The sequence below is a fragment of the Crotalus tigris genome, unplaced genomic scaffold, assembly GCF_016545835.1.
Source record: "Crotalus tigris isolate CLP2741 ecotype Arizona unplaced genomic scaffold, ASM1654583v1 scf7180000019068.10715455, whole genome shotgun sequence".
Taxonomy (NCBI): Eukaryota; Metazoa; Chordata; class Lepidosauria; order Squamata; family Viperidae; genus Crotalus; species Crotalus tigris.
This window is the reverse complement of record NW_024097358.1, coordinates 7,690,781-7,714,754: the sequence shown is the minus strand read 5'-3', so window position 1 is coordinate 7,714,754 and position 23,974 is coordinate 7,690,781. Positions and strand designations below refer to the sequence as shown.

Below are 23,974 nucleotides of genomic sequence, written 5' to 3'. Positions count from 1 at the left end.
CAACAGGTCAAAAGATTGCAAGATGGGCTCAGAAATCTTTTTTTTTTCAAAAAAAATTCTCTTTTTTTTCTCTTCCTTTTTTTAAAGCAAAGAAATCTTAGTCTTTGCATTAATATTTTGCATTATATTTGCCTATTTTCTTGCTCTGCAATGATCATCTGAATTTTTTCAAATCTAAAATAACATGGGTTGGGATAGGTCAATGAAGCAACATTAAAATATTGAGAAAATCTAAATCTTCAATTTCAAAAAAGAAGTATAATCCATGCTGGACTAAATAAAATTGAAAGAATGCAACTTGAAAATAAATTTTGTTTCTGACATTAGGAAGAAAATCAAAGACACCTGCCTTGTTTTTACTATGTTGATCCTAAAAGTATATTTTAAATTGAATGCAATCTGAAAAAAGCAGTGTAGTGATGTTTTACATTTATACACAAGCATATAAATAGCAAACATATTAAATCCTACTGTTCACAAGTTTGTATATTCCTCTCTCAAACGGAACACATAGACATAAAAAGTATATTTGTTTTGATGTGTTAGTGCCAATTCACTAGATGCAGAGACTTTTTAAAGGTGTAGCACACTTTAAAAATGGTTTTGGCACCATGCAAACATTGTTGCTAGAAGCAAATCATGTTGACTGAGAGGAATTCCCCGCTGATTTGAAAAAAAGCTTTCTTTTAAATAAGCACATGAAATTTCACTTGTGTGACAGATAAATTTTTAGAGCACAAATTCACTTGACAGGTGGGATTTCTTAATATCACTTATGAAATTATAGTAAAGAGTTCAACTTCTTATGCTGAATAAAGAACTTTAGAAATTCAAAATACTCTTAACAGTGGCAGATAACATTTATGACAGGTAACTGATTCTGATTATCTTGGTTGCAGCGAAATTTTAAACTTCCAGATTAAAATGTTTGAAATATGCAATATTTGTACAATTTTGCATCAGAAATTATACCCTGATATAACAAATAAAGAGGAAAATGGGGATTGTATCATAATAACCAGATCCTATTCAATATATACTTACTTATGGGAGGAGATTTTACTGATTTTGATAGAGTTTAACTTATAGAACATTTTTAGGAATTCCTTCTAAATTGCTTCTAAAGGTTCTAACCTATGACAAATATTTTCTATTAAAATAATTCCAAATATATAGTCAACAAAAATATGTACTGTATATATATATATATATATATATATATATATATATATATATATATATATATATATATATATATATATATATATATAATGTTTTGAGTAGCTATGAAAACCAGAAAAAAAGGTAAACTTTCTCTTGTAGTTTTTAAAGGGACATTTTAGGATGTTCTTTGCAGGTTTAGAAATACAGCCGGTTTTGGGGGGGAGGGAGGTTCTTGGTAATATCTTTGTAAATCTTATCATTCTGTTAGAAATATATTGGTTTGTTCAATATTATTTAAGAAAAATAAAACTGTTGGAAAATCCTAATAATGGAGGCATAGGAAAGGAAAGGAAAGGAAAGGAAAGGAAAGGAAAGGAAAGGAAAAGAAAGGAAAGGAAAGGAAAGGAAAGGAAAACTCTGCAAATTGAGAAAAATAAGTAAGAAATTGGAGAAGAATTTCTTATTCTGACAAAGTGTTGGCACTATTATTTCTCCAAGATGTTAAAGTTAAAATCTTGGATCGGGGGGAGGATGCTTAAGTAGGTGATGAAAAGGAAATAAATTTTAAAGCAAAAATACTTTTTAGAAATGGGTAATTCAGATTTCTAAGTGTGTTGAAAAATGAAAGAAACTTGAGTTTTACTAAAATAAAATCAACAGAATTCTAATAAATCTCTCACCTTCCATTTTGTTTGGTAGCAGCAACTAGTCAGAAAGCTTCTCTCCAGGGTTCAGGGATTCCACTGAACTTCAGAAAGGAAGCAAGATTCCCAAATAGGCAGGTTTCAGATTCAAAAAAAGAGCTGGGTTGCATTGCAATAATGAGATGACAAGGACAGGAAATGGTTAGAAGTTGTGAAGAAACAGGGCGCCCTCAAGCTGTGAGGAAGGTGGTCCAGTGGGTGTAAATCATATTCCCAAACCATAGAAATTGTAGAGTTGTTGATATTATTCATTCCAGGCTGAGAACCTACAACTGTTTTCCAAATTACTGCTAAAGGAAACAAAAGCACTTTTTCATGATGCCTAAAAAAAGAACGTTGAATTTGATAGGGCTTAATTCAGTCAGAAAACAATACCTCCTAATCAGAAAGTCCTTTATTTTGTCAGACAGAATAAGTTTCTTTCTTTCTTTCTTTCTTTCTTTCTTTCTTTCTTTCTTTCTTTCTTTCTTCTATCTTTCTTTCTTCCTTCCTTCCTTTCTTTTTTCTTCTTTCTTTCTTTTCTTTCTTCTTTCTTTTTTCTTTTTTCTTTCTTTTTCTCCTTCCTTCCTTCCTTCCTTCCTTCCTTCCTTCCTTCCTTCCTTTCTTCCTTCTCTGTCTTAGAATTTGGTAACAAAAAGAGCAAAGTTCCTCAGATTGTTATTCATCTTAGATTTGCCACAAATGTTTATTATTTTAAATCTAAACATTGGAAAACGTGGCCTATTTTCTCAGAAGTAAATTCCATTTATAGTTACATTGCATAGAGTTCTGCCATACAATATTCATCACCACTCTCTGCCCCCAACAATTTCTGGTGGTGGCAACAGCCCCCTCTTGCAAAAGGGAGAACCAGCCCTAAGGGGGGGGGAATGCACCATTTCCATAAAGCCTTAGTTGAACCTACTGAGTCCAGCAGTCAACTGAGGAATTTAGAAGCTATCTGTTCTTCTCCTGAACACTGAGCATTATATGGGACATTTGGCAGTAGACAGCCAGGCATTAGCCCACCAGAGCTGAAGTGAATATGTCCACAAAGAATCCCAACGTTCTCTGGAATCTAATTGAAAACCAGTAAAGGAGAAAGGTAGTCATGGTTACAGTTGGTTGGCAGTTGGAATGCCATGTGGGTGAGGAAGGGAACTTCTTGCTCTTTTTTCTTCTGTATGGACAGAAGGCTGCCTAGGCCTGAGTAGGAGGAAGGATGGACTCTCTCTTGCACTATGCAAAGTGGCAACACTTGGTTAACTCTTTCTCTCTGCATTGTCCTGCACCTAATCTTCCCTGCAAGGTTTGTGCTGAATGGTGTCATGGCCCCAGAGCAAGGTATATGGCATCTTATAAACTGTGGGTATAGGACAAAGGTGGAGAACTTCTAAGAAGTTGAGTAACACTCTATCTCTCAATAATCTGCTGAAGACCTTCATATTTCTCTAAAAATGCTGAGGGCATCAGAAGGAGCATGGCTGATTTGGAGTGGGGGTGAAAGGTCTATTCTTCCTCAACAAAAGAGGGCAAATCACTACAATTCCCACTTTAAACACTCCCCAAAAGTAACAGATCAATTTGCATAATGAAAAATAATGCAAATGTATACCTTCCACATTGCACTGTTATTTATCCCATATTTTTGCTCAGAAGACTGACTTACTTGTTTATTGCTCCTTCCCTTCCTCTCTCCTTTATCTTTTATTATTCCTTTCTATATTCTTGTGATTGAATCAAAATAACTTGTTTCCAATCTGGTCAATTTCAAGTTAAGAGAAAGCATGTCCTAAAAGTTTTTTAGAGCAGAATCCTTGATTTTCAATATACTGGTTTTATTTTTGTGCCCATTCCCTGGACTATCCCTCGGAAATAAATTTTGAACCATCTGTTTTACAATTTTATTTGTATCACCATTTTTGTATTTACAAATACGTTTTTTATAAATTTACAGTCCATGATTAGGATTCCACTTTTTTGAAATAACAATTTGTTTTATCTTAATTTGGGGGGGATTATTATTTATTATTGTAGATTTCCAGGATACATTGCATATGACAGGAATTCTTCATGGTTCCTCTATTTGTTTAATTATTTTCTAATAATTTATCCTGATTAAGTTTTTCTTAATAAAAAGTCAACATATGGAAAAAAAAGAGAAATCTGAGAAAACAATGCAAAAGATTAAAAACTAGATTTTATTTCCCTGAAGTACATTCAGTTCTCTTTTACCCTTGGGGTAATTTTAAGGTATGGGTAACTTTTTTTTTTTTAAGAAATGTTATTGTCCTTTGAGGTTCATCAGTAGTTTCTCAGTTAAAAGATTCCTAAATAGTTCTTTTCCATAGAATTTGTTAATCTGTGAAATCTTTGTTCCAGTTTGCAATTGCTTGATGTAGTTATTTGCTTCCTCAACTTGAATAAAGCAAGGGTGAGGCAGAAATTATCTGTACAAGGTCCCTGATAAATGTTTTAGAATCCTAGAATCATCCAGCAATTTTATGGGAAAGTAATTCTTAATAAATTCAACCCTTTTATTCATTTATTTAGTTTTTAGTTTTTTTATCCTATTATTATTGTTGTTGATGTTGTTGTTGTTGTTGTTGTTGTTTTATAACTCAAGTCAACCCATGGTGGGATTCAGCCAGTTCACACCACTTCAGCAGAACCGGTAGTTAATTTTTTTGTTGCCCAGGCCCAGAATGGACTTTTGGAAGCAGCATCCACACAGAGAACTGGCTGTTCACATATTTGAATCCCACTACTGAAGTCAGCCAATATATGTCATGTGGTTCCTGTTTTCTCCACAACAACAATCTTTTGCCTTGGGTTAGGTTGGGTTGAGAGACAGTGATTAGACTAAAATCACCCAGCAGGCTTTCATGCTTAAAGTGGGACTAGAACTCAGAATCTCCTGGTTTCTGGGTCAGCATCTTAACCACTACACCAAACTAGTTCAAGTATTTATTAACAATGGAAAGTTTTGAAGCTTCTATACTACAGGTCATCACATTAACTCCCCAGAGTAAGTCCATAAATGCTAGACCTCATTCCCAAAATAAGTTACTTACAATCAAAAGCATCAAAGGAGTTTTTTTTAACAACTGATTAATCTAAGAGCTAGATTTAAAGTTTAATACTTTAGAAAAAATAATTTGTCCACTAAGGGGGAAAAAACCCTGAAGATTTATCCATACTGACCATGGATTAGTAATCAAACGGCAGTAATCAAGTGCGTATGAAAAATTCCAGGTTTGTAAAAGTATATGATTATATGACCCAGCAGAAGTAACTATTAAAAGTGCAGACAGGTGTATTTTTTGGCTCTGTGTGATTACATAGTCAGCTGCTGCCTCTGAAGAAAATTATATTTATTATCCAAAAACCTTGTTAGTAAAATATTAATATGAAGCAATAAAAGATTCCAAATAATAATACAAATTATTTAATAATTTAATAATTAATTTTTTTTAAAAAATAGAAGTAAGCAAAATCTTTCCTGATAACCTCAGGGCAATGGCTGGCAGATAATATATGAAAAGCCTGGAAGCATGTCTTTTGCTTAAACTGGATTAAGCCATGGTATAGTGCAATGGTGGTGAACCTATGGCATGCATGCCAGAAGCGGCATTCAGAGCTCTCTCTGTTGGCACGCGCGCCATCGCCCCAGCCCCGCCTTCCCCCATGGACCCTCTCACCAGCAGCCCCCCCAGAAGAGAGTCGCTTTTGGTTATGGCCTGTGCAGAGCAGCGCAGCCAAGGACATGGCAGCCGGTACAAGACTCCACCCCCGCACCACACAGCATCATCTGCTGCGTGGTCGCCATGATGCTGCAGGGTTGCCTAGGCAATCTGCCGCAGTAGATGGCCCTGCAGGTGTTTGTATGTAGGTCTTTGGTTGTTCAGTGTCGAGTTGGGGGTGTCTTGGCGACGTTTCAATGAAGTCCCATTCGTCATCTTCAGGCTGGTGTTTTCGGCTTCGTGCTTCTAGGAACAATGTGTGATCGTGCTTCCTAGAAGCACAAAGCTGAAAACACCATCCTGAAGATGACAAATGGGACTTTGTCAAAACATCGCCAAGACACTTCCAATTTGACGCGGGAGAAAACCCGAATAACCAAAGACCTACACACACACACACACACACACACACACACATATAAAACAGATAAAAAACATGATCACCAGGAGAATATAGGTATAAAAATATACTTTACTAAAAATGCCAAGCTTTCGTTGGGGAGGCTCCCAACATCATCAGAGCTGAGAAGCCAGTAAACAGTGATGACTTAAATGGGTTTGGCTGACATTTGCACTCGGCTCTGGGACCGCGTCACTGGTCCTGGCCGGTCAATCTGTATTCTAGATGTTTCCTTGTTACTCTCCATGCATTCACTTGCATCACTCCCCCAAATCACTCCTTTTTTTGTTTTATTATTAACCCTTTCTTCCTCCTTTCTTTCAATGCCATTAGTTCCCCTCCCATTCTCCTTTCCGTTACATACTTTGGGGGTGTCTAATTCCCTTCTACCAGATTTCTGGTTCTCCCTATTCCAGTGATGGTGAACCTTTTAGAGACTGAGTACCCAAAAACCGCCCCCTGCCCCCACTCTGCCTCCCACCCTTCCTGCTCTGCCCCCACCTGCCCCTGCCCTGCCCACTCGCAGGGCCATGGACCGCCTCCATGGCTTGTCGCAGCAGATCGCCCAGGCAGCCCTGCAGCGCCATGGCAGCCATGCCCTCCACCCACACCCTGCAGCAACATCTGCACACTATGGGGCATGAGGGTAGAGTCTTGTCCCTGCTGCCCAGCTATGTCCTTGGCTGCGCTGCTCTGTGTGGGCTGTGCCTGGGAGCAACTCTCCTTCAGGGGCGCTGCTGGTGAGGGGGCTTCAGGGAGAGGCGGGGCTGGGCGACAGCACATGTGCCCACTGAGAGGGCTCTGAGTGCTGCCTCTGGCACGCATGCCATAGGTTCACCACCACTGCCCTATTCTATTGTTTTCTTCTATTTCTTTGCACTGTTCATTTAAGAGGGCATTCTTATCTCTTCTAGCTATTCTCTGGAATTCTGCATTCAGTTGGGTGTATCTTTCTCTTTCTCTCTTGCCTTTTGCTTCCCTTCTTTCCTCAGCTATTTCCAAAGCTTCCTCAGACAGCCATTTTGCTTTCTTGCATTTCTTTTTCTTTGGGGATGGTTTTAGTTGCTACCTCTTGTACTATATTGCGAACCTCCGTCCATAGTTCTTCAGGCACTCTGTCTGCCAGATCTAATTCCTTAAATCTATTTGTCACCTCTACTGTATATTCATCAGGGATATGATTTAGTTCATCCCTGAACATTCTGGCAGATGCTTATTCTGATCTCAGAATCCAAATACTAAGCTAGCTGATTGATACCTGCTATTTTATTGCTGTGCCTCTGCAAACCTAAGTATTGTATTCAAATTGTTAAATAAACCTTTTCTCAAACTTATTGAATGCAAACTTTAGATTAGCACAAGGAACTCAAAGGTTTCTGATCAAGTCTGTGATTGTTTAATCCAGTGGTTTCTTCACCACAGACCCCCTTTAAATACCATTTTTGGCCATGGAACATGGCCACAGACCCTCCCCCAAGACTTAGTTCAGGATTTAAATCATAACATTTTTTCAAGCATTCACGGAACCCTGTGTCGACATTGTGGTCACTGAGAACCTTAACACTGCCCACGAGGGAACAGCCACAGAAATTTTGTTTGGAGAAACGGTTTTATTTGATTAGTAATCTTGTTGTTATGTTGTTAATTGCGAAGTCGTGTCCGACCCATCGCGACCCCATGGACAACGTTCCTCCAGGTCTTCCTGTCCTCTACCATCTTCTGGAGTCCATTTAAGTTCACACCTACTGCTTCAGTGACTCCATCCAGCCATCTCATTCTCTGTCGTCCCCTTCTTCTATTGCCCTCAATCTTTCCCAGCATTAGGCTCTTCTCCAGTGAGTCCTTCCTTCTCATTAGGTGGCCAAAGTATTTGAGTTTCAACTTCAGGATCTGGCCTTCTAAAGAGCAGTCGGGGTTGATCTCTTCTAGGACTGACCGGTTTGAACGCCTTGCAGTCCAAGGGACTCGCAGGAGTCTTCTCCAGCACCATAGTTCAAAGGCCTCAATTCTTTGCGCTCAGCCTTTCTTATGGTCCAACTTTCACAGCCATACATTGCAACTGGGAAAACCATGGCCTGGACTATACGCACTTTTGTTGGCAGGGTGATGTCTCTGCTTTTTAGTATGCTGTCTAGATTTGCCATAGCTTTCCTCCCCAGGAGCAAGCGTCTTTTAATTTCTTGGCTGCAGTCCCCATCTGAGGTGATCTTTGAGCCCAGAAAAATAAAATCTGTCACTACCTCCATTTCTTCCCCATCTATTTGCCAGGAATTGAGAGGGCCGGATGCCATGATTTTGGTTTTCTTAATGTTGAGTTTCAAGCCAACTTTTGCACTCTCCTTCTTCACCCGCATCAAGAGGCTCTTTAGTTCCTCTTCACTTTCTGCCATTAGAGTGGTATCATCTGCATATCTTAGGTTGTTGATATTTCTCCCGGCAATCTTAATTCCAACTTTTGATTCATCTAGCCCTGCCTTTCTCATGATGTGCTCTGCATATAAGTTAAATAGGCAGGGCGACAGTATACAGCCTTGCCGGACTCCTTTTCCAATTTTGAACCAATCAGTGGTTCCGTGTCCAGTTCTCACTGTTGCTTCTTGACCCGCATATAGGTTTCTCAAGAGACAAATAAGATGGTCTGGTATGCCCATCTCTTTAAGAACTTGCCACAATTTGTTGTGATCCACACAATCAAAGGCTTTAGTGTAGTCAATGAAGCAGAAGTAGATGTTTTTCTGGATCTTCCTAGCTTTCTCCATGATCCAGCGTATGTTGGCAATTTGATCTCTAGTTCCTCTGCCTCTTCGAAATCCTGGCTTTACTTCTGGTAGTTCTCGATCACATATCACATATTGTAGGATTTTAAGCATAACTTTACTAGCATGTGAAATGAGTGCAATGGTGCGATAGTTTGAACATTCTTTGGCATTGCCTTTCTTTGGAATTGGAATGTAAATTGATCTTTTCCAACCCTGTGGCCACTGTTGAGTTTTTCAAATTTGCTGGCAAATTGTGTGTAGCACTTTTACTGCATCGTCTTTTAAGATTTTGAATAGCTCAGCTGGAATACTGTCACCTCCACTAGGTTTGTTGTTGCTCAGATTTTCTAAAGCCCATGTCACTTCACATTCTAGGATGTCTGGTTCGAGGTCAATGACCATCTCATTGTGGTTATCTGGGATGTTAAGCTCATTCTTGTATAGTTCTTCTGTGTAGTTTTGCCATCTCTTCTTAATCTCTTCTGCCTCTGTTAGGTCTCTGCCATTTTGGTCCTTTATCATGCCCATCTTTGCATGAAACGTTCCCTTCATATCTCCAATTTTCTTGAAGAGATCTCTGGTCCTCCCTATTCTGTTGTTTTCTTCTATTTCTTTGCACTGTTCATTTAAGAAGGCATTCTTATCTCTTCTAGCTATTCTCTGGAATTCTGCATTCAACTGGGTGTATCTTTCTCTTTCTCTTTTGCCTTTCGCTTCCCTTCTTTCCTCAGCTATTTGCAAAGCTTCCTCAGACAGCCATTTTGCTTTCTTGCATTTCTTTTTCTTTGGGATGGTTTTAGTTGCTACCTCTTGTACAATGTTGTGAACTTCCATCCATAGTTCTTCAGGCACTCTGTCTATCAGATCTAATTCCTTAAATATATTTGTCACCTCTACTATATATTCATCAGGAATATGATTTACTTCATACCTGAATAGCCTAGTGCTTTTCTCTACTTTTTTCAATTTAACCCTAAATTTTGCAACGAGAAGCTCATGATCTGAGCCACAATCAGTTCCTGGTCTTGGTTTTATTGATTGTATAGAGCTTCTCCATCTTTGGCTGCAGAGCACATAGTCAATCTGATTTCTATGTTGACCGTCTGGTGATGTCCATGTGTAGAGCCGTTTCTTGGGTTGTTGGAAAAGAGTGTTTGTTATGACCAAACACAAAATGACAAAATTCTATCACCCTGTGCCCTGCTTCATTTTTTACTCCAAAGCCAAACTTGCCTATTATTCTGGTTATCTTTTGGCTTCCTACCTTAGCATTCCAATCCCCCATGATGATATGGACATCATTTTTTGGTGTTAATTCTATAAGGTGCTGTAGGGCTTCATAGAACCGGTCAATTTCATCCTCTTCAGCACCAGTGGTTGGGGCATAGATTTGGACTATTGTGATATTGAATGGTTTGCCTTGGATTCGAATTGAGATCTTAGGAGCTACAAATTATAAAATAAATGAATTTGTATGGATGTGAGTTTGTGAAATCTGCTAAAATGCAATATAGTACATACAGAAGTACAAATTGGATCCTTAATGTGTCCTTTTTCTTGGGTTGAATGTCCTTACACAAATAATTAATTTGTGAAACATGTTCTAAACATTGTTTAGTTTTTAAAAACCAACAAAAAAGAGTTTATGTATTGTGGTAAAAATGAAAAAAAATTCATCAGGGACATTGATGTTATAAAAAGTAATATCAAGACACTTTGCATTAAAAAGTCTTTGGGAAATGTTTAACTATGTACATTGTGGGGAAGTGTTACCTAAAACCTTTGTTGTTTGAAAACATGCTAAAATATATTTTTAAGTGGCAAAGTTCTTGAAAGCAATCATTTGCACTTTATCTTCTAGGTCTAATCTGAATGATAAATATTTAATACTTTTATTTTCCCTGCAATAGGAAATGGAGTGGACGAAACACAGTATTCTGTTAAGTTAATTAGAAAGAATTTTATATATGGCAACGTTAACCATAAAGGTAACATTTTATGTTTTTAATGAAAAAGTAAGATGATGCAAGGAATGTGTATGTATTCTGGAAACAGGAATTCCTTGGAAAACCAAGGAAATAAGCACAAATTATTGACACATAAAAAGCAAAACTCTTTGGGGCAACTAAAACCAAGAATGACACTCTACGTTCTGTAATCTGGAGCAGACCTCAAGGGTCACTTATTTAAAAATCTGAAACATCCTTCATATTCCAGGCTCAGTCATCATTGAAAATATTTCTAGCCCAACCACTAACTAAAGGTTCTTTTGGCTATAAAAATCCACAAAAACCAATTGAAATGAACAAGGTGCTGCTTCAACTCCAGGAAAAGGGCAACCCATAGTTGGGATGCACCAGCAGAGGAAGCTCTTCCCCATATCACCCCTGAACTGCAGGACATTGAAACTACTGCTGAAAAAGAAAGTGTGTTTTTATAGCAGACTGAAAAAAAAACGATTAATTTTGAAAAGTCATATGCTGTGTACTGGCAACATTCCATGTTTTTTTAGAGTATAAAGCAAAATATAGAATATAAAGCAGGAATTTGGATCCTGTAATCAACAAAAATTTGAGCTAAAAAAAAATAGGTAAATCCTTCCTGACAAAATACCAACATATAATCTCTTAGATTATTTTTCCCTAAAATAGTAAATCTGTATCTGAGATATATCACTACAGACTATAGAAGAAACCAAACATTTTGCCTTTTCCACCAGCCATAAAGCAAATAAGTGTGGATATGCAGATCTATCCTTTCAAGCAGAAATTTCCTGATACTAGGCTTTTTGTATTGTGGAATTATTTTGTGTTCAAAGCAATTATTCTGAATGTGAAGCAATCCTATGTTCAAAACACTTGCCCAAAGCAATCTATTTCACTATCAAACCAGCAGTTTCACACTCAAAATAGGACATTGTGTAAAGAAAACATTTTGAATACCTTTAAACAATTGTGGGAGTGGAGGTGAGTAGGCTGAGAATATCTATTCCTGATTGAAGACATTTAGGCCAATATTTCTCAGCATCAGGAACTTGAAGATATGTGGACATCAACTCCCAGAATTCCCCAGCCAGCATGTATTCTTAAAATTCCCCAGCCACCAGTCATCTTAAAATTGCTGAAGTTGATAAACACTGAATTAGGCCACTGAGTCCTACCACTAGCTCAGAGTTCAAATCCAAATTAAAGCATCCCTGACAGATGGCTGACTAGTCCTCATAAACATTTTCAATGAAGGGAGGGGCCATCATTTCTCTGAGCAATTGATTACATTGTCGGATTGCTCTTACTCAGAGAGGTGTAAGTTCTACTTCACTGGATGTGTTCTCAAGGGGGAGCTAAGGGAAGCTTTAATTTTCTCTGTATTGTCATTTTGCACAATAGCTGTGGAAGATGCCTGTTTCATCTTCTTCTGCAGTCAATGTTTATGTCAAAGTGCACAGAAACAGCCCCTATCTTGTCTGCATGGATTTGTCTCTTTCACAAAGTGAAGTTATAGACCCCAACTATTTATGGATTGGACCAAATGGACAAAACCTAAAAAGTAAGTTACATTTTCATCAAGAGATCAAAATATTCATTTGTTTTGAAAAATTTACACTATCCAAATGCAAGCTCTATTTGTTCTGAAAATGTTATAGCTCTGTATGGTACATTAACAAAACCAGTAATAATAACAACACTGCACAAAAGCTGTAAACATGGTATTTTGGGGAAATAATTGTGTTTTTTCCCCTCAAATTCAGCTGGTAGGGGTGTGAATCAGGAAGTGGGGACAGGAGAGTCTCCAGCAGTCTGGCCAATTCCAAAACCAAAACAAGCCATGGATGGAATTGCAGAGACGTGAATCCCACCAGTTTCCGATGTGCCTGTGAAAATAAAAATCAAGGAGAAGAGTCTTAGAGGAAAGAAAAACAATTATCCCCACTTAACAAAACTCATTCAGAGGCCATTCTAACTCACAACAGTGATATTTATGACTAGTCCTCAAACGTATGTCAGTTGCAGTGTCCCTGCACTCATCATTCACAATCCAGGTGCTTGGCACTGCCTTGCAGTTACAAAGTTGCAGCATCCCACAGTCACGTGATCATCACTTGTGAGACTTCTTGCCAATTTCCAACAATCAAAGTCAATGGGGGAAGCTAGTATATTGCAAGCATGTGACATTCTTACTTAAGCGATCCATGGTGATTCACTTAATGATGGCAACTAGAATTGCCGGAATTTCTGTTGCAGTCACATGACACCATGCTTTATAACTGCATCATTTAGCAATGGAAATTCCAAGCTCAATCACCATTGTTAAATGAACACTACCTGTATTTGTTGAAAACATTTCCAGCCCAACCACTAAGTAGAGGTTCTTTTGGCTGGTAACAATCCACAAAAAACAATTGAAATGAACCAAAAGTACTGCTTCATCTCCAAGAAAAGGGCAACCCAGATTTGGGATGCCACAGTAGTTGAAACTCTTCCCCATATCATCCCTGAACTGCAGGACATTGAAACTAATACTTCTTCCCAACACACACACACACACACACACACACACACACGTAAATCATAATATCTGAATAGTTATATACTGGAAGAGACACCCTTCAGGTATCAGAAAAAACTACTAAGTCCCTTGAATACCATTGTTAAACAGGAAACAAAAATGAGATGCCTCTTAAAAATGTGATACTCAGCTTTTACTTTCCAAGGGCTGCTGTTTTAAAAATCAAAGTCAAGACCAGGTGTGTCCAACCTGTAACCTGCAGGTGCATGCAGCCCTGGACAGACAGTAATGCAGCCCCACAAAACTGTAAACTTTTAATATTACATGATTTTTAGCAATAGTTATTATATATTTTATATGTAGGCCAATACACACTCAAAATAGCCCACGCAAGCCAAAAGTTTGGACCCAAACTTGAATTATGTTGACCTGGTTTCTCATTTCTGTTGCAGGAAAACAGTATGCGAACGTTACAGAAACTGGAAAGCTGATGTTGCTTGGTTTTAAGGAACAAATGTCTGGATCTTATATGTGCACGCTTTCTTACAGAGTTTTTCGAAATGACATGCAAGCAGAAGAAGAAAGATTTAAGACCTATAAATTTATGATATATGGTAAGAGAAAGAAACTCTGTCCTTATTCTGCCCTATTCTAGGTTGTGCCAAGTGGCTCCTTATTGAGCTAAATAAGCTTTAGAGCCAAATTAAAAAAAACAAACTTTTTAAAAAAAAAGTTTGGATTTTCAAAATGTCTAATCCAACTTTCATTGCTACTCTCCCAAACAAACAATTGAAAACAAAATATTCTATCAGACATGCTATCAGAATTTTAATTGTATGAAAATTAATAAACTTTATTAGAAAATAAAAAATTCACATGAAAATATAATTAGTTGCATAAATGTACTAATAAAAAGTTTATCATTTGCTATCTCTCTTCCTGCAGTGGAAAAGATGTGCAGGCAATATTTTTTTCTGCTATGAGTTGGAAAATAGTTTGGGGGCAAATTAAGAGGTTAGTTGCTGTGAAAATATAGACTTCAGACAAAGAATTCAGTAGGAAGTACTTCCTCCAGCCCACTCACAAAGCTTCAGGGCCAGCTCAACATGATGGAAATATCTCCCAGTGTTTTTCTTATTCTTGACTTTTACCATATTATGTCCATGTTAAAAGTCTGAATTTGTTTGGGACAATTGTGTCAGAGAAAGAGGGTGCTTAATTTTTTCCCTGTGGGCCACTGTTCTAATCAAAAGAATCCCTTCCCTCTAAACATGTTTTCAAATGCCTATGCATTTTTTCCATTATAATGAGTAAATAGCTGAAAGAGATTCTGACAGAACAAAATGTTCCACTAGATCAATATTGAAAGGTTCTCTATCTCAACCTTCTCATAATTGTTCTGATCTAATTAAGGAACCCCCCCCCCTCTATTTCTTTCCCAGGGTCCTATTTAGTACATATTGTTTACCCTTCAAAAGTATATAGTACTCTTGAGGGGAAGGGGAGAGGGACAACATAGAACCATGATGCCACTAGATGGCACCCACTAACCTCCAAATAAAAATGCCCCAGATCTGAACAGCCAAATCTTACAAAATATTTTTTCCTGTGAAATTACTATTTTGGGTTTCTTAATTTTTAAATTTAAAAATCATGTATGAGCCTGAGAGACTTCTTTGATAGAACATTATGATTCCATCCTACTTGATGCCTGTATTTACATGGTATCCTAAATTTCTTAACTGGTTAACAGAACCCAGATCCTGCATTCCCATAGCATGTAAGATTCCATTAAATAATAATAATAGTAAAGTTGGAAGGGACCTTGGAGGTCATCTAGTCCAACCCCCTGCTCAGGCAGGAAACCCTATACCATTCCGGACAAATGGCTGTCCAATCTCTTCTTAAAAGCTTCCAGTGTTGGAGCATTCACCGCTTCTGGAGACAGGTTGTTCCACTGGTTAATTGTTCTAACTCTCAGGAAGTTTCTCCTTAGTTCTAGGTTGCTTCTCTCCTTGCTTAGTTTCCACCCATTGCTTCTTGTCCTGCCTTCAGGCACCTTGGAAAATAGCTTGACTCCCTCTTCTTTGTGGCAGCCCCTGAGATATTGGAACATTGCTATCACCGGCTCAAGGTTGACTCAGCCTTCCATCCTTCCGGGGTAGGTAAAATGAGGACCCAGATTGTTGGGGGCAATGTAAATATATATATATATATACATTGCTTACTGATGTACACCGCTTAGAGAGTGCTTGCACTTAAAGCGGTATATAAGTCTCATAAATAAATAAATAAATAAATAAATGTCCCCCCTCATCCTTCTCTTCATTAAACTAGACATACCCAATTCCAGCAGCCGTTCCTTATATGTTTATATATTCTTATATCCTTAAATGTGATAGCCTGATTAGTACAGTGCTAAGAAAATGAATTGGTTTTCCACAGTACATAGAACCAAAAAATATATCAATCCCATTTTCATCTAGTATGGCATTTTGCCCGATTGCAAGCAGTTTATACTATTTTATGTGATACCAAAAACACATACATGTTTTTGTGTTGTGCCAAAATGATACTGGGAAATGTATATAATGTATATTATATGATATTTATGATATGATATATGATATCATATATGATGTAATTTTATATGATATGATATAATATGAATTATATTGGCAATTTGATCTCTAGTTCCTCTGCGAAATCCTGCCTTTATTTCTGGAAGTTCTTGATCCACATACTGCTGGAGTCTAGCTTGTAGGATTTAAAGCATAACTTTACTAGCATGTGAAATGAGTGCAATGGTGCGATAGTTTGAACATTCTTTGGCATTGCCTTTCTTTGGAATTGGAATGTAAACTGACCTTTTCCAACCCTGTGGCCACTGTTGAGTTTTCCAAATTTACTGGCAAACTGAGTGTAGCACTTTTACTGCATTGTCCTTTAAGATTTTGAATAGCTCAGCTGAAATACTGTCACCTACACTAGCTTTGTTGTTGTTCAGCTTTCCTAAGGCCCATTTCACTTCACATTCTAGGATGTCTGGCTCAAGGTCAGTGACCACTCCATCATGGTTATCAGGGATGCTAAGCTCGTTCTTCTGTGTAATTTTGCCACTTCTTCTTAATCTCTTCTGCCTCCTTATCATTTGGGTCCTTTATCATGCCCATCTTTGCATGAAATGTTCCCTTCATATCTCCAATTTTCTTGAAGAGATCTCTGGTTCTCCCTATTCTATTGTTTTCTTTTATTTCTTTGTGCTGTTCATTTAAGAGGACATTCTTATCTCTTCTAGCTATTCTCTAGAATTCTGCATTCAATTGGATGTATCTTTCTCTTTCTCCCTTGCCTTTCGCTTCCCTTCTTTCCTCAGCTATTTGCAAAGCTTCCTCAGACAGCCATTTTGCTTTCTTGCATTTCTTTTTCTTTGGGATGGTTTTAGTTGCTACCTCTTGTACAATGTTGTGAACTTCCATCCATAGCTCTTCAGGCACTCTGTCTATCAGATCTAATTCCTTAAATCTATTTGTCACCTTTACTGTATATTCATCAGGAATATGATTTACTTCATACCTGAGTGGCCTAGTGCTTTTCCATACTTTCTTCAATGTAAGCCTAAATTTTGCAACGAGAAGCTCATGATCTGAGCCACAATCAGCTCCTGGTCTTGGTTTTACTGATTGTATAGAGCTTCTCCATTTTTGGCTGCAGAGCACATAGTCAATCTGATTTCTGTGTTGACTATCTGGTGATGTCCATGTGTAGAGCCGTCTCTTGGGTTGTTGGAAAAGAGTGTTTGTTATGACCATCATATTCTCTTGACAAAATTCTATCATCCTGTGCCCTGATTCATTTTGTATTCCAAGGCCAAACTTGCCTATTATTCCAGTTATCTTTTGGTTTCCTACTTTAGCATTCCAATCCCCCATGATGATAAGGACATCATTTTTTGGTGTTGATTCTATAAGGTGCTGTAGGGCTTCATAGAACCAGTCAATTTCATCCTCCTCAGCACCAGTGGCTTGGGCATAGACTTGGACTACTGTGATATTTAATGGTTTACCTTGGATTCGCACTGAGATCATTCTGTTGTTTTGGGGATTGTATCTCAGTATTGCTTTTCCTACTCTTTTATTAACTATGAAGGCAACTCCATTTCTTCTGAGGGATTCTTGCTTGCAGATGGTCCTCTGAATTAAATTCACCCATTCCTGTCTATTTTAGTTCACTGATTCCTAAGATGTCGATATTCAGTCTTGTCATCTCTTGTTTAACCACATCCAGTTTGCCTTGATTCATGGATCTTACATTCCAGGTTCCTATGGAGAAAAGATCTTTACAGCATCGGACTTTCCTTTCACCACCAGATATATCCACAGCTGAGCGTCCTTTCGGCTTTGGCCCAGTCGCTTCACTCTTTCTGGCGCTACTAGTACTAGCCCTCTTCTCTTTCCCAGTAGCATATTGGACACCTTCCGACCTGAGAGGCTCATCTTCCAGGGTCATATCTTTTTGCCTTTTGGTACTGTCCATGGAGTTTTCATGGAAAAGATACTGGAGTGGATTGCCATTTCCTTCTCCAGTGGATCACATTTTGTCAGAACTCTCTGCTATGACCTGTCCATCTTGAATGGCCCTGCACGGCATAACTCATAGCTTCACTGAGTTACGCAAGCCCTTCACCACGACAAGGCAGTAATCCATGAAGGAGTATATTATATTATATTGTATTGTATTGTATTGTATTGTATTGTATTATTATTATATTATATTATATTATATTATATTATATTATATTATTATTGCGTGCATATCAATCAATCAAAAGCCAGAGCTAGATCTTTGGGCCAGATTTCTTAACCTCAACAGTTTTAAGAATTTTCGTTCCATAATTACATCTTCACTGAAGTACCTGTTTTTAAATTTCTTTTCTTTTCTTTATTGCAACATCTATATGCTAACCCAAGTATTCTCTGGAACATGCATGTTTAAGTAGCAGACAGAAATATACACATATACACAGATATTATGAAGATATTATTCTTTCCATCCACTGCATGACAATCCTTCTTGATAAATTATGAGAAAAAGAAAATAAACCACATTATTGAAATGACTATCCCAAAGTCCGACTGTAGCATAGTCGTAGACTTCAACTCATCAGTTTGTCAAGATGGTAGATACTTCAAAAGGACACTTTCTCAAGGAGAATGTCCAGATTTTTATTCCATATAGAATTTCTAATGCATGTAGATAATAAAGTAAGAAATATGAAGAGCAACAATATATTACATTCTCTGCCACTTACATTATATTTCCTTCCTCTTCCTGTTTTTTGAAGCATATCGGGAACCAGACTATACTTATCGTATATCTGTTCACTTTACTACTAAAGAATGCAATCTAGCAGCTAATAGACAATTCTTTGAAGAACTACAGAAAATCTTAAATAATTTGCTTGATTATCTGAAATGCCACATTGTTGATTCATCATACAGATGTTTTTCTGTCAAGCGACCCAAACATGGATTAGTAGATGAACTATTCATTGTTTTTCAAGGTAATGTAAAAGTGATACTTTTTTATCTTATCTGGACAATCTATGTGGAGCTGGATTGCGGGAAAAGAGTCCCTGTTCAATATAACTATGTTTTCAGTGCCTTTCTTATTGATGGTATAATTCCATCAAACCAGAATCCCTTTAATTTGGCTCTGTGTTCTTGCAAACATAAGATTTTATCCATTTGATACATACCTAGCTGTTCTCATTTTGTTTCTGAAATGAGCTGCATTAGTTCTTCCCCTTGAAAATTCCAAGATTGTGTCACTCCAAAATATATTCTCCTGAATTCAGTCACAAAAGGTTTGCTATGGATAATCCATAGAAAACCCTGAACAGAAATTTATTGCAGGCTAATTATTAACACCAGAGCTTCTGCTGTATTTGGGCAGGGGGCTCTTACAGGTTAAATCTTTTTATTTAATTCAGCATTAGCAAAAAATTCTATACCTCTATTAAAAGTTCAGCTGAAAGATGGAGTCTGTTGCACTGTTTACATGAAGCGAATGTATGACTAATCTGCACCATGAGTGGAATATATATCATGAATTCATTGCAATTTGGGGGAGGGCATAGAAAAATTGGAAAATATTTCCTCAGGAAACTTTGACAGCCAGTGTGAAAATGCTTCTTTTAGCTGCTGTCCATGGTACCTCATCAGATAAAGTGGGATTCAGACATCTGTTCTTTTCCCACTTCCATCCACTTTCACAGTAACAATTTGCTGTAGATATTTTGGCCTGGCTAACTCAAAGATGGAACTTCATTAAAAGGTTATATCTCTTCTGAATTAATTGTTCTTCCTAGGAACAGCTGTATATAAGGCACAGTTGTTGTAGCCCAAGGAGAAATAGCCTTTGTGACTGAAATCATAAATCCATACGATTGTGAGTCCCATTTCAATGCCCAGGTTTTAATTATTTATTATATTTAGGCACAATTCATAGAAAACTATATTTTTATCTGCAAATGTTTATCTCTTTTTGTCACTTAGTAAATCCATTTGCCCCTGGCTGGGAGGTTAGTTGCCGTCAAATTACCACTGACTGTGAAGACATTACCAACAGCCATGTACATAAGGTTAGAGGGAGTTTATCAGACTTTTTCAAACTGGCATGTTTCTGGATACTCAAAGTACCAAATAGTTTAGAAATAGTTTAGAAGGTGTCAAATTGCAGGTTGTGCAAGAACCTATTGCAGCCCCTGGAATCTCCCTGCAGATGTAACTATTTAACTTTAGCAGCAAAATGCACAATTCAGTGATGGGGGTAGAAATTAGGATACCAAAGCATAGAGACCTTTGAAACTTCAACAATAAAGATAAGTAAATATCCAACTCCTACCAATTAAAAAGCGAAAAAAGTTTCCCATTCAGTGACATTGATGCATCAGCACAATTGCCCTGCATCCCTTAGAGTCTGAAAAATAAAATAAAATTAAGTCATCCTGAACCAGATAAGCTGTGTTCATGCCAAAATAAATAAATAAAGTAAAAATTATATACTTCAACGTACAATGAAGTATCACAGTCACTTTCTTCAGTGTTACTAAATTAGATTAAGGACAGCTTGCAGATCATTTTTCTATAAGACTTTATAAATAACAATTAAATCCAACCCAAAATCAGAGAAATCCATTCTCTCACTGATTGTTTTAAGCAGCTTTCAGAATACCATCAAGATTTATGCATAGCATAGAAGAAGTGCCATCACCCAGAAACATTGTTTCTAGGCCCCTGCCCCTAAACTGAGAGAAAACTCATGATTTCTCAAATAAAAAAAATGTGTCAGATTGTTCGATTCCATTTAGAAGAGGTAGCTGAGAGTAGCTGGGAGCCAAAACATCTAAGCCCCTTGGGGTTAAAATCAGACTTTGAATCACAAAAACACCTTGAAATCTATCTGAAATCAATGCAGGGATTTTATCAAAACACAAAATTACAACACAAGTGTTATGTACGCTGGCAGCTCTCCCACACAAACAGAGAGAACAAAGACCAGAGAAGATTGACCTAGAGGTTTATAGAAACACTGATATAAATTCTTACGGCATTTATTTTATTCACGTGATTATTTTATTGAGGAATGTGCTTCTGATTTATCTTTACAATTAAAGTCCATTAGAGTTGGGCACCCAATAAGTTTCAATAAATAAAGTTGTAAAGTGGACTGAATAAGAAATAGCCTTTCCTTCCGGAAATCTGTGAAAGGTATGTGTGTGGGGGGGAGCAAAACAAACTGCAAAGATTGGCCACATGCACTCTTCAATTTAATTTGCCTACAGTGAGGCCTAGAAGCTCTCCAGGCAGCTTACCCTTTGATTTGCCTTGCATTACATGAGCAAGATTCCAGATCACTGGGCATCAAGGTTTATTCCTATGATTTCATTTGTTAATGTTCTTCTTTTAATGTTTTAGGCTCGAGGGCTCATTGAAAAGTTTTTCCGTGAACAATGGTACATCTTGAAACATGAGTTTGTGAACATCCCTGCAATCCATTACATAGATCACAGTTTCCAAGTCACTCGATTAGACAGCTGTCGCCCAGGGTTTGGGAAAAACGACTTCATCCACAATGATTGTGCAAATTGCTGTGGTATTTATTTTATCCATGTGCTTTTTTTCTCAAGGACTCTGCTTTTGATTTATCCTCACAACCAATTTGTGATTGGCCATAGATTACATTCCAGTGGTTAAATCCTTTTGGCTTCTTGGTTAATTTATTTTGACAAAAACCGTTTTAGGAAAAAATATTTTTACTAAATTTGATTTAGGGTTCAGTTTTTCTTTTCTGCTACAAGATTTATAGCTGCACAGTGTAATGTTCCAAAAGGGATTATATTAGATTGCTACAGGTAGTTTTCAAATACTGTTCTGGGTTATCAAATGTTCTCTGTAATTTTACTCAGTTTTGTCACTAAGATTATTCCACTGTATCACGATCTTTTTAAATCTTATTATTGGCCTCTAGACTATATGCTGTTTCTACTACCACCACTCTTGTGTCAGTCACTCTTCATACTTCCATCTGAACACAGCTCCTTTTTATGGAGAAAGCAAAGTAGGACGAGAAGTTCTGATTTCATGATCATCTATCAGTATCTTACTATTTAGTCCAGCTGCTCCTTTTTCTTCCTTTTGTTACTTTTAGCTTCTTTTCTGAGCTCAGTTCACTGTGTGTTTTAGTAAGGTGACCAACCGTCCTTCTTTAGGGAGGACAGTCCTCCTTTTGTAAGTTCTGTCCTCCCTCGAAAAGTGTCCTCCTTCATGTCCTCCTTTTCGATATTTGAAGACTAAACTGCAGGGCTTTTTTTCCCCTCATAGAATGCTCAGAACGGCATTCCGGCACCTTTTTTTTTTGATGGTTTTTTTTTTCAACTTTTGCATGAGCTGTGCTATTCCCCCTATTGGCTTTCAAAAGCCAATAAGAATTGCTGCTGAGCGCGCCAAAACACCCGGCTGGCAAACTTTGCACATGCAAGTTGTCTGTATTATTGTTGCAATGAATAAAATGTTTATTTTATTTACAATATTTTTTTCTTCAATTTATTTGTGTCCTCCTTTTAATTGTAAAAAAGTTGGTCACCTTAGTTTTAGCCTTTCTATTTTCCTGCCAACATCAGCTACCTCCTAGTAGTTTTCCTTTGTGATTATACCCAGTTTCCGTATCCTGTGCATGTACTATGAAAGCTCTCCATGTATCCCAGATAACTTCCTGGCTCTTCGCCCACCACCATCTTCATTTTTTTTTCTTATTGAAATTGTGTGCAATTGTACTTACAGTATTGCTAAAAGGAGGAGGAGGAGGAGGAGGAGGAGTTCAATTATAGCATCACTTTGAATATCTTTGTTTTCTCATGTTTCAATCTCTGGTGTTCCTCTTGATTGAGGAATACTCTTTGTTCAGTCCTTTCTATTCAATTTCAGAAGAATTCCTTATTTTTATCAAATCATTCTGCACTCTCTCTTTTAATCTTATCTGTTCCCTCATCTTTTCTATTGCATTAATTGCATCTACCTATTTTTCTGCATATATTCTGTGTATACACTCATTCTCTCATCTTCACTTTAGTAGCCATCATTTTCATATATGCACTTTTCCTTATCTGCAGTCTTTATTTTAGTCAAATATAATATAAAACTAGAGAGAGCCACAGAAAGTGTGGCTTTATATTATTATGCCAGTAACATATAAAATATTTTAGTTCTAAATTTTGTAAATAAAATTAATAAGGTAGGAAATTATTATTAATTATTAATAAGGTAGGAAAACCCATTTTATGTAGTGGTTCAGGCATCAGGCTAGAAACCAGGAGACAGTGAGTTCTAGTCCCACCATAGGCACGTAGCTAGCTAGGTGACTTTGGGACTATCACTTCCTCTCAGCCCTAGGAAGAAGAAAGCAATGGTAAACTACTTCCAAAAACTTTGCCAAGAAAACAGTAGAGATTTGTCTAAGCAGTCATCAAGTGTCAACAATGAAATAAAGGTACCAAAAAAAGACAAAAAAGCCCAATCACTTATTTTGTACTTCTTGTCTCATATCTACCAGTCAGTCCTGTCATCCAGCAGAAAAATTCTCCCCTACAGATCACATTGATTTAGAACATTGCATAATTTTCTTCCCAGCTCATCCTTGGTTCTTCAGTTATCACCCTCTTATAGCGTTCTGCTTTCATATTTACTCACAATGACCTAGATCATGCCAGTTCATACCTTCTGGTATGCTTTTTATCCCTTTCATTCAAAATTAAATCTTTACCTTTACTTCCCGGCATGTCTGATAGCTCTACTCCACAGACCACATCACTTTCATTGATATAAATTGCACCTTTCCCATCTCTTCAAGTTTCAAGGAGACACAATATTATCTTTCTCATGTTATTCATATTGTTAATTCATGTTATATAATTCAAACCCAGCATATTGCATCTGTAAGTATATGTCCTATGAGATTCAAGTATTGCAAAAAATGTCAACAATGGGCAAATGGCTTCCTTTCTCTAACTAACACACTGTTTATTTCATTTGTAGTTGCCTGTGACCCTGGAAGTTACAGCCCAAACAATGACATAACCTGCCAGCCTTGTACAAGCATCCGGATTAAACACTATGGAGCAAAATCCTGCTAAATAAATTCAAAATAAGAACAGGAGAA

The 23,974-nt window shown here is 37.3% G+C and overlaps 2 protein-coding genes across 10 annotated transcripts in view; one reads left to right on the top strand and one right to left on the bottom strand.

Annotated features, from left to right (window-relative positions):
* The window catches only part of IKZF3 (IKAROS family zinc finger 3), a 50,333-nt gene extending 48,054 nt beyond the window's left edge, over positions 1-2,279 (bottom strand). For all 4 annotated transcript variants that reach the window (XM_039359204.1, XM_039359205.1, XM_039359207.1 and 1 more), the window contains exon 1: positions 1,845-2,279. In XM_039359204.1, coding sequence (XP_039215138.1) covers positions 1,845-1,851 — 7 coding nt within the window. In that variant the 5' untranslated portion in view covers positions 1,852-2,279. The remainder of the gene's footprint in view (positions 1-1,844) is intronic.
* Positions 731-23,974, top strand: ZPBP2 (zona pellucida binding protein 2). 6 transcript variants are annotated; one of them, XM_039359216.1, is made up of 8 exons: positions 731-753; positions 10,660-10,737; positions 12,170-12,295; positions 13,708-13,869; positions 18,600-18,818; positions 19,813-19,898; positions 21,235-21,412; positions 23,851-23,974. In XM_039359216.1, the coding sequence occupies exons 3-8, from the start codon at positions 12,217-12,219 to the stop codon at positions 23,946-23,948; spliced, it is 822 nt and encodes a 273-aa protein (XP_039215150.1). In that variant the 5' UTR covers positions 731-753; positions 10,660-10,737; positions 12,170-12,216; the 3' UTR covers positions 23,949-23,974. The 6 variants fall into 6 exon arrangements, with proteins under 6 accessions (XP_039215150.1, XP_039215145.1, XP_039215148.1 ...); XM_039359211.1 differs by lacking the exon at positions 731-753 and adding an exon at positions 762-870; XM_039359214.1 differs by lacking the exon at positions 731-753 and adding an exon at positions 762-870 and having other exon boundaries at positions 12,136-12,295.

Coding starts and splice junctions, on each gene's coding strand:
- ZPBP2 (XM_039359210.1), top strand. CDS start 3,089: ATGCAAAGTGGCAACACTTGGTTAACTCTTTCTCTCTGCATTGTCCTG. Junction 3,192..10,659: donor TGTCATGGCCCCAGAGCAAG/GTATATGGCATC, acceptor TCCCTGCAATAG/GAAATGGAGTGGACGAAACA. Junction 19,899..21,234: donor CCAACAGCCATGTACATAAG/GTTAGAGGGAGT, acceptor TTAATGTTTTAG/GCTCGAGGGCTCATTGAAAA.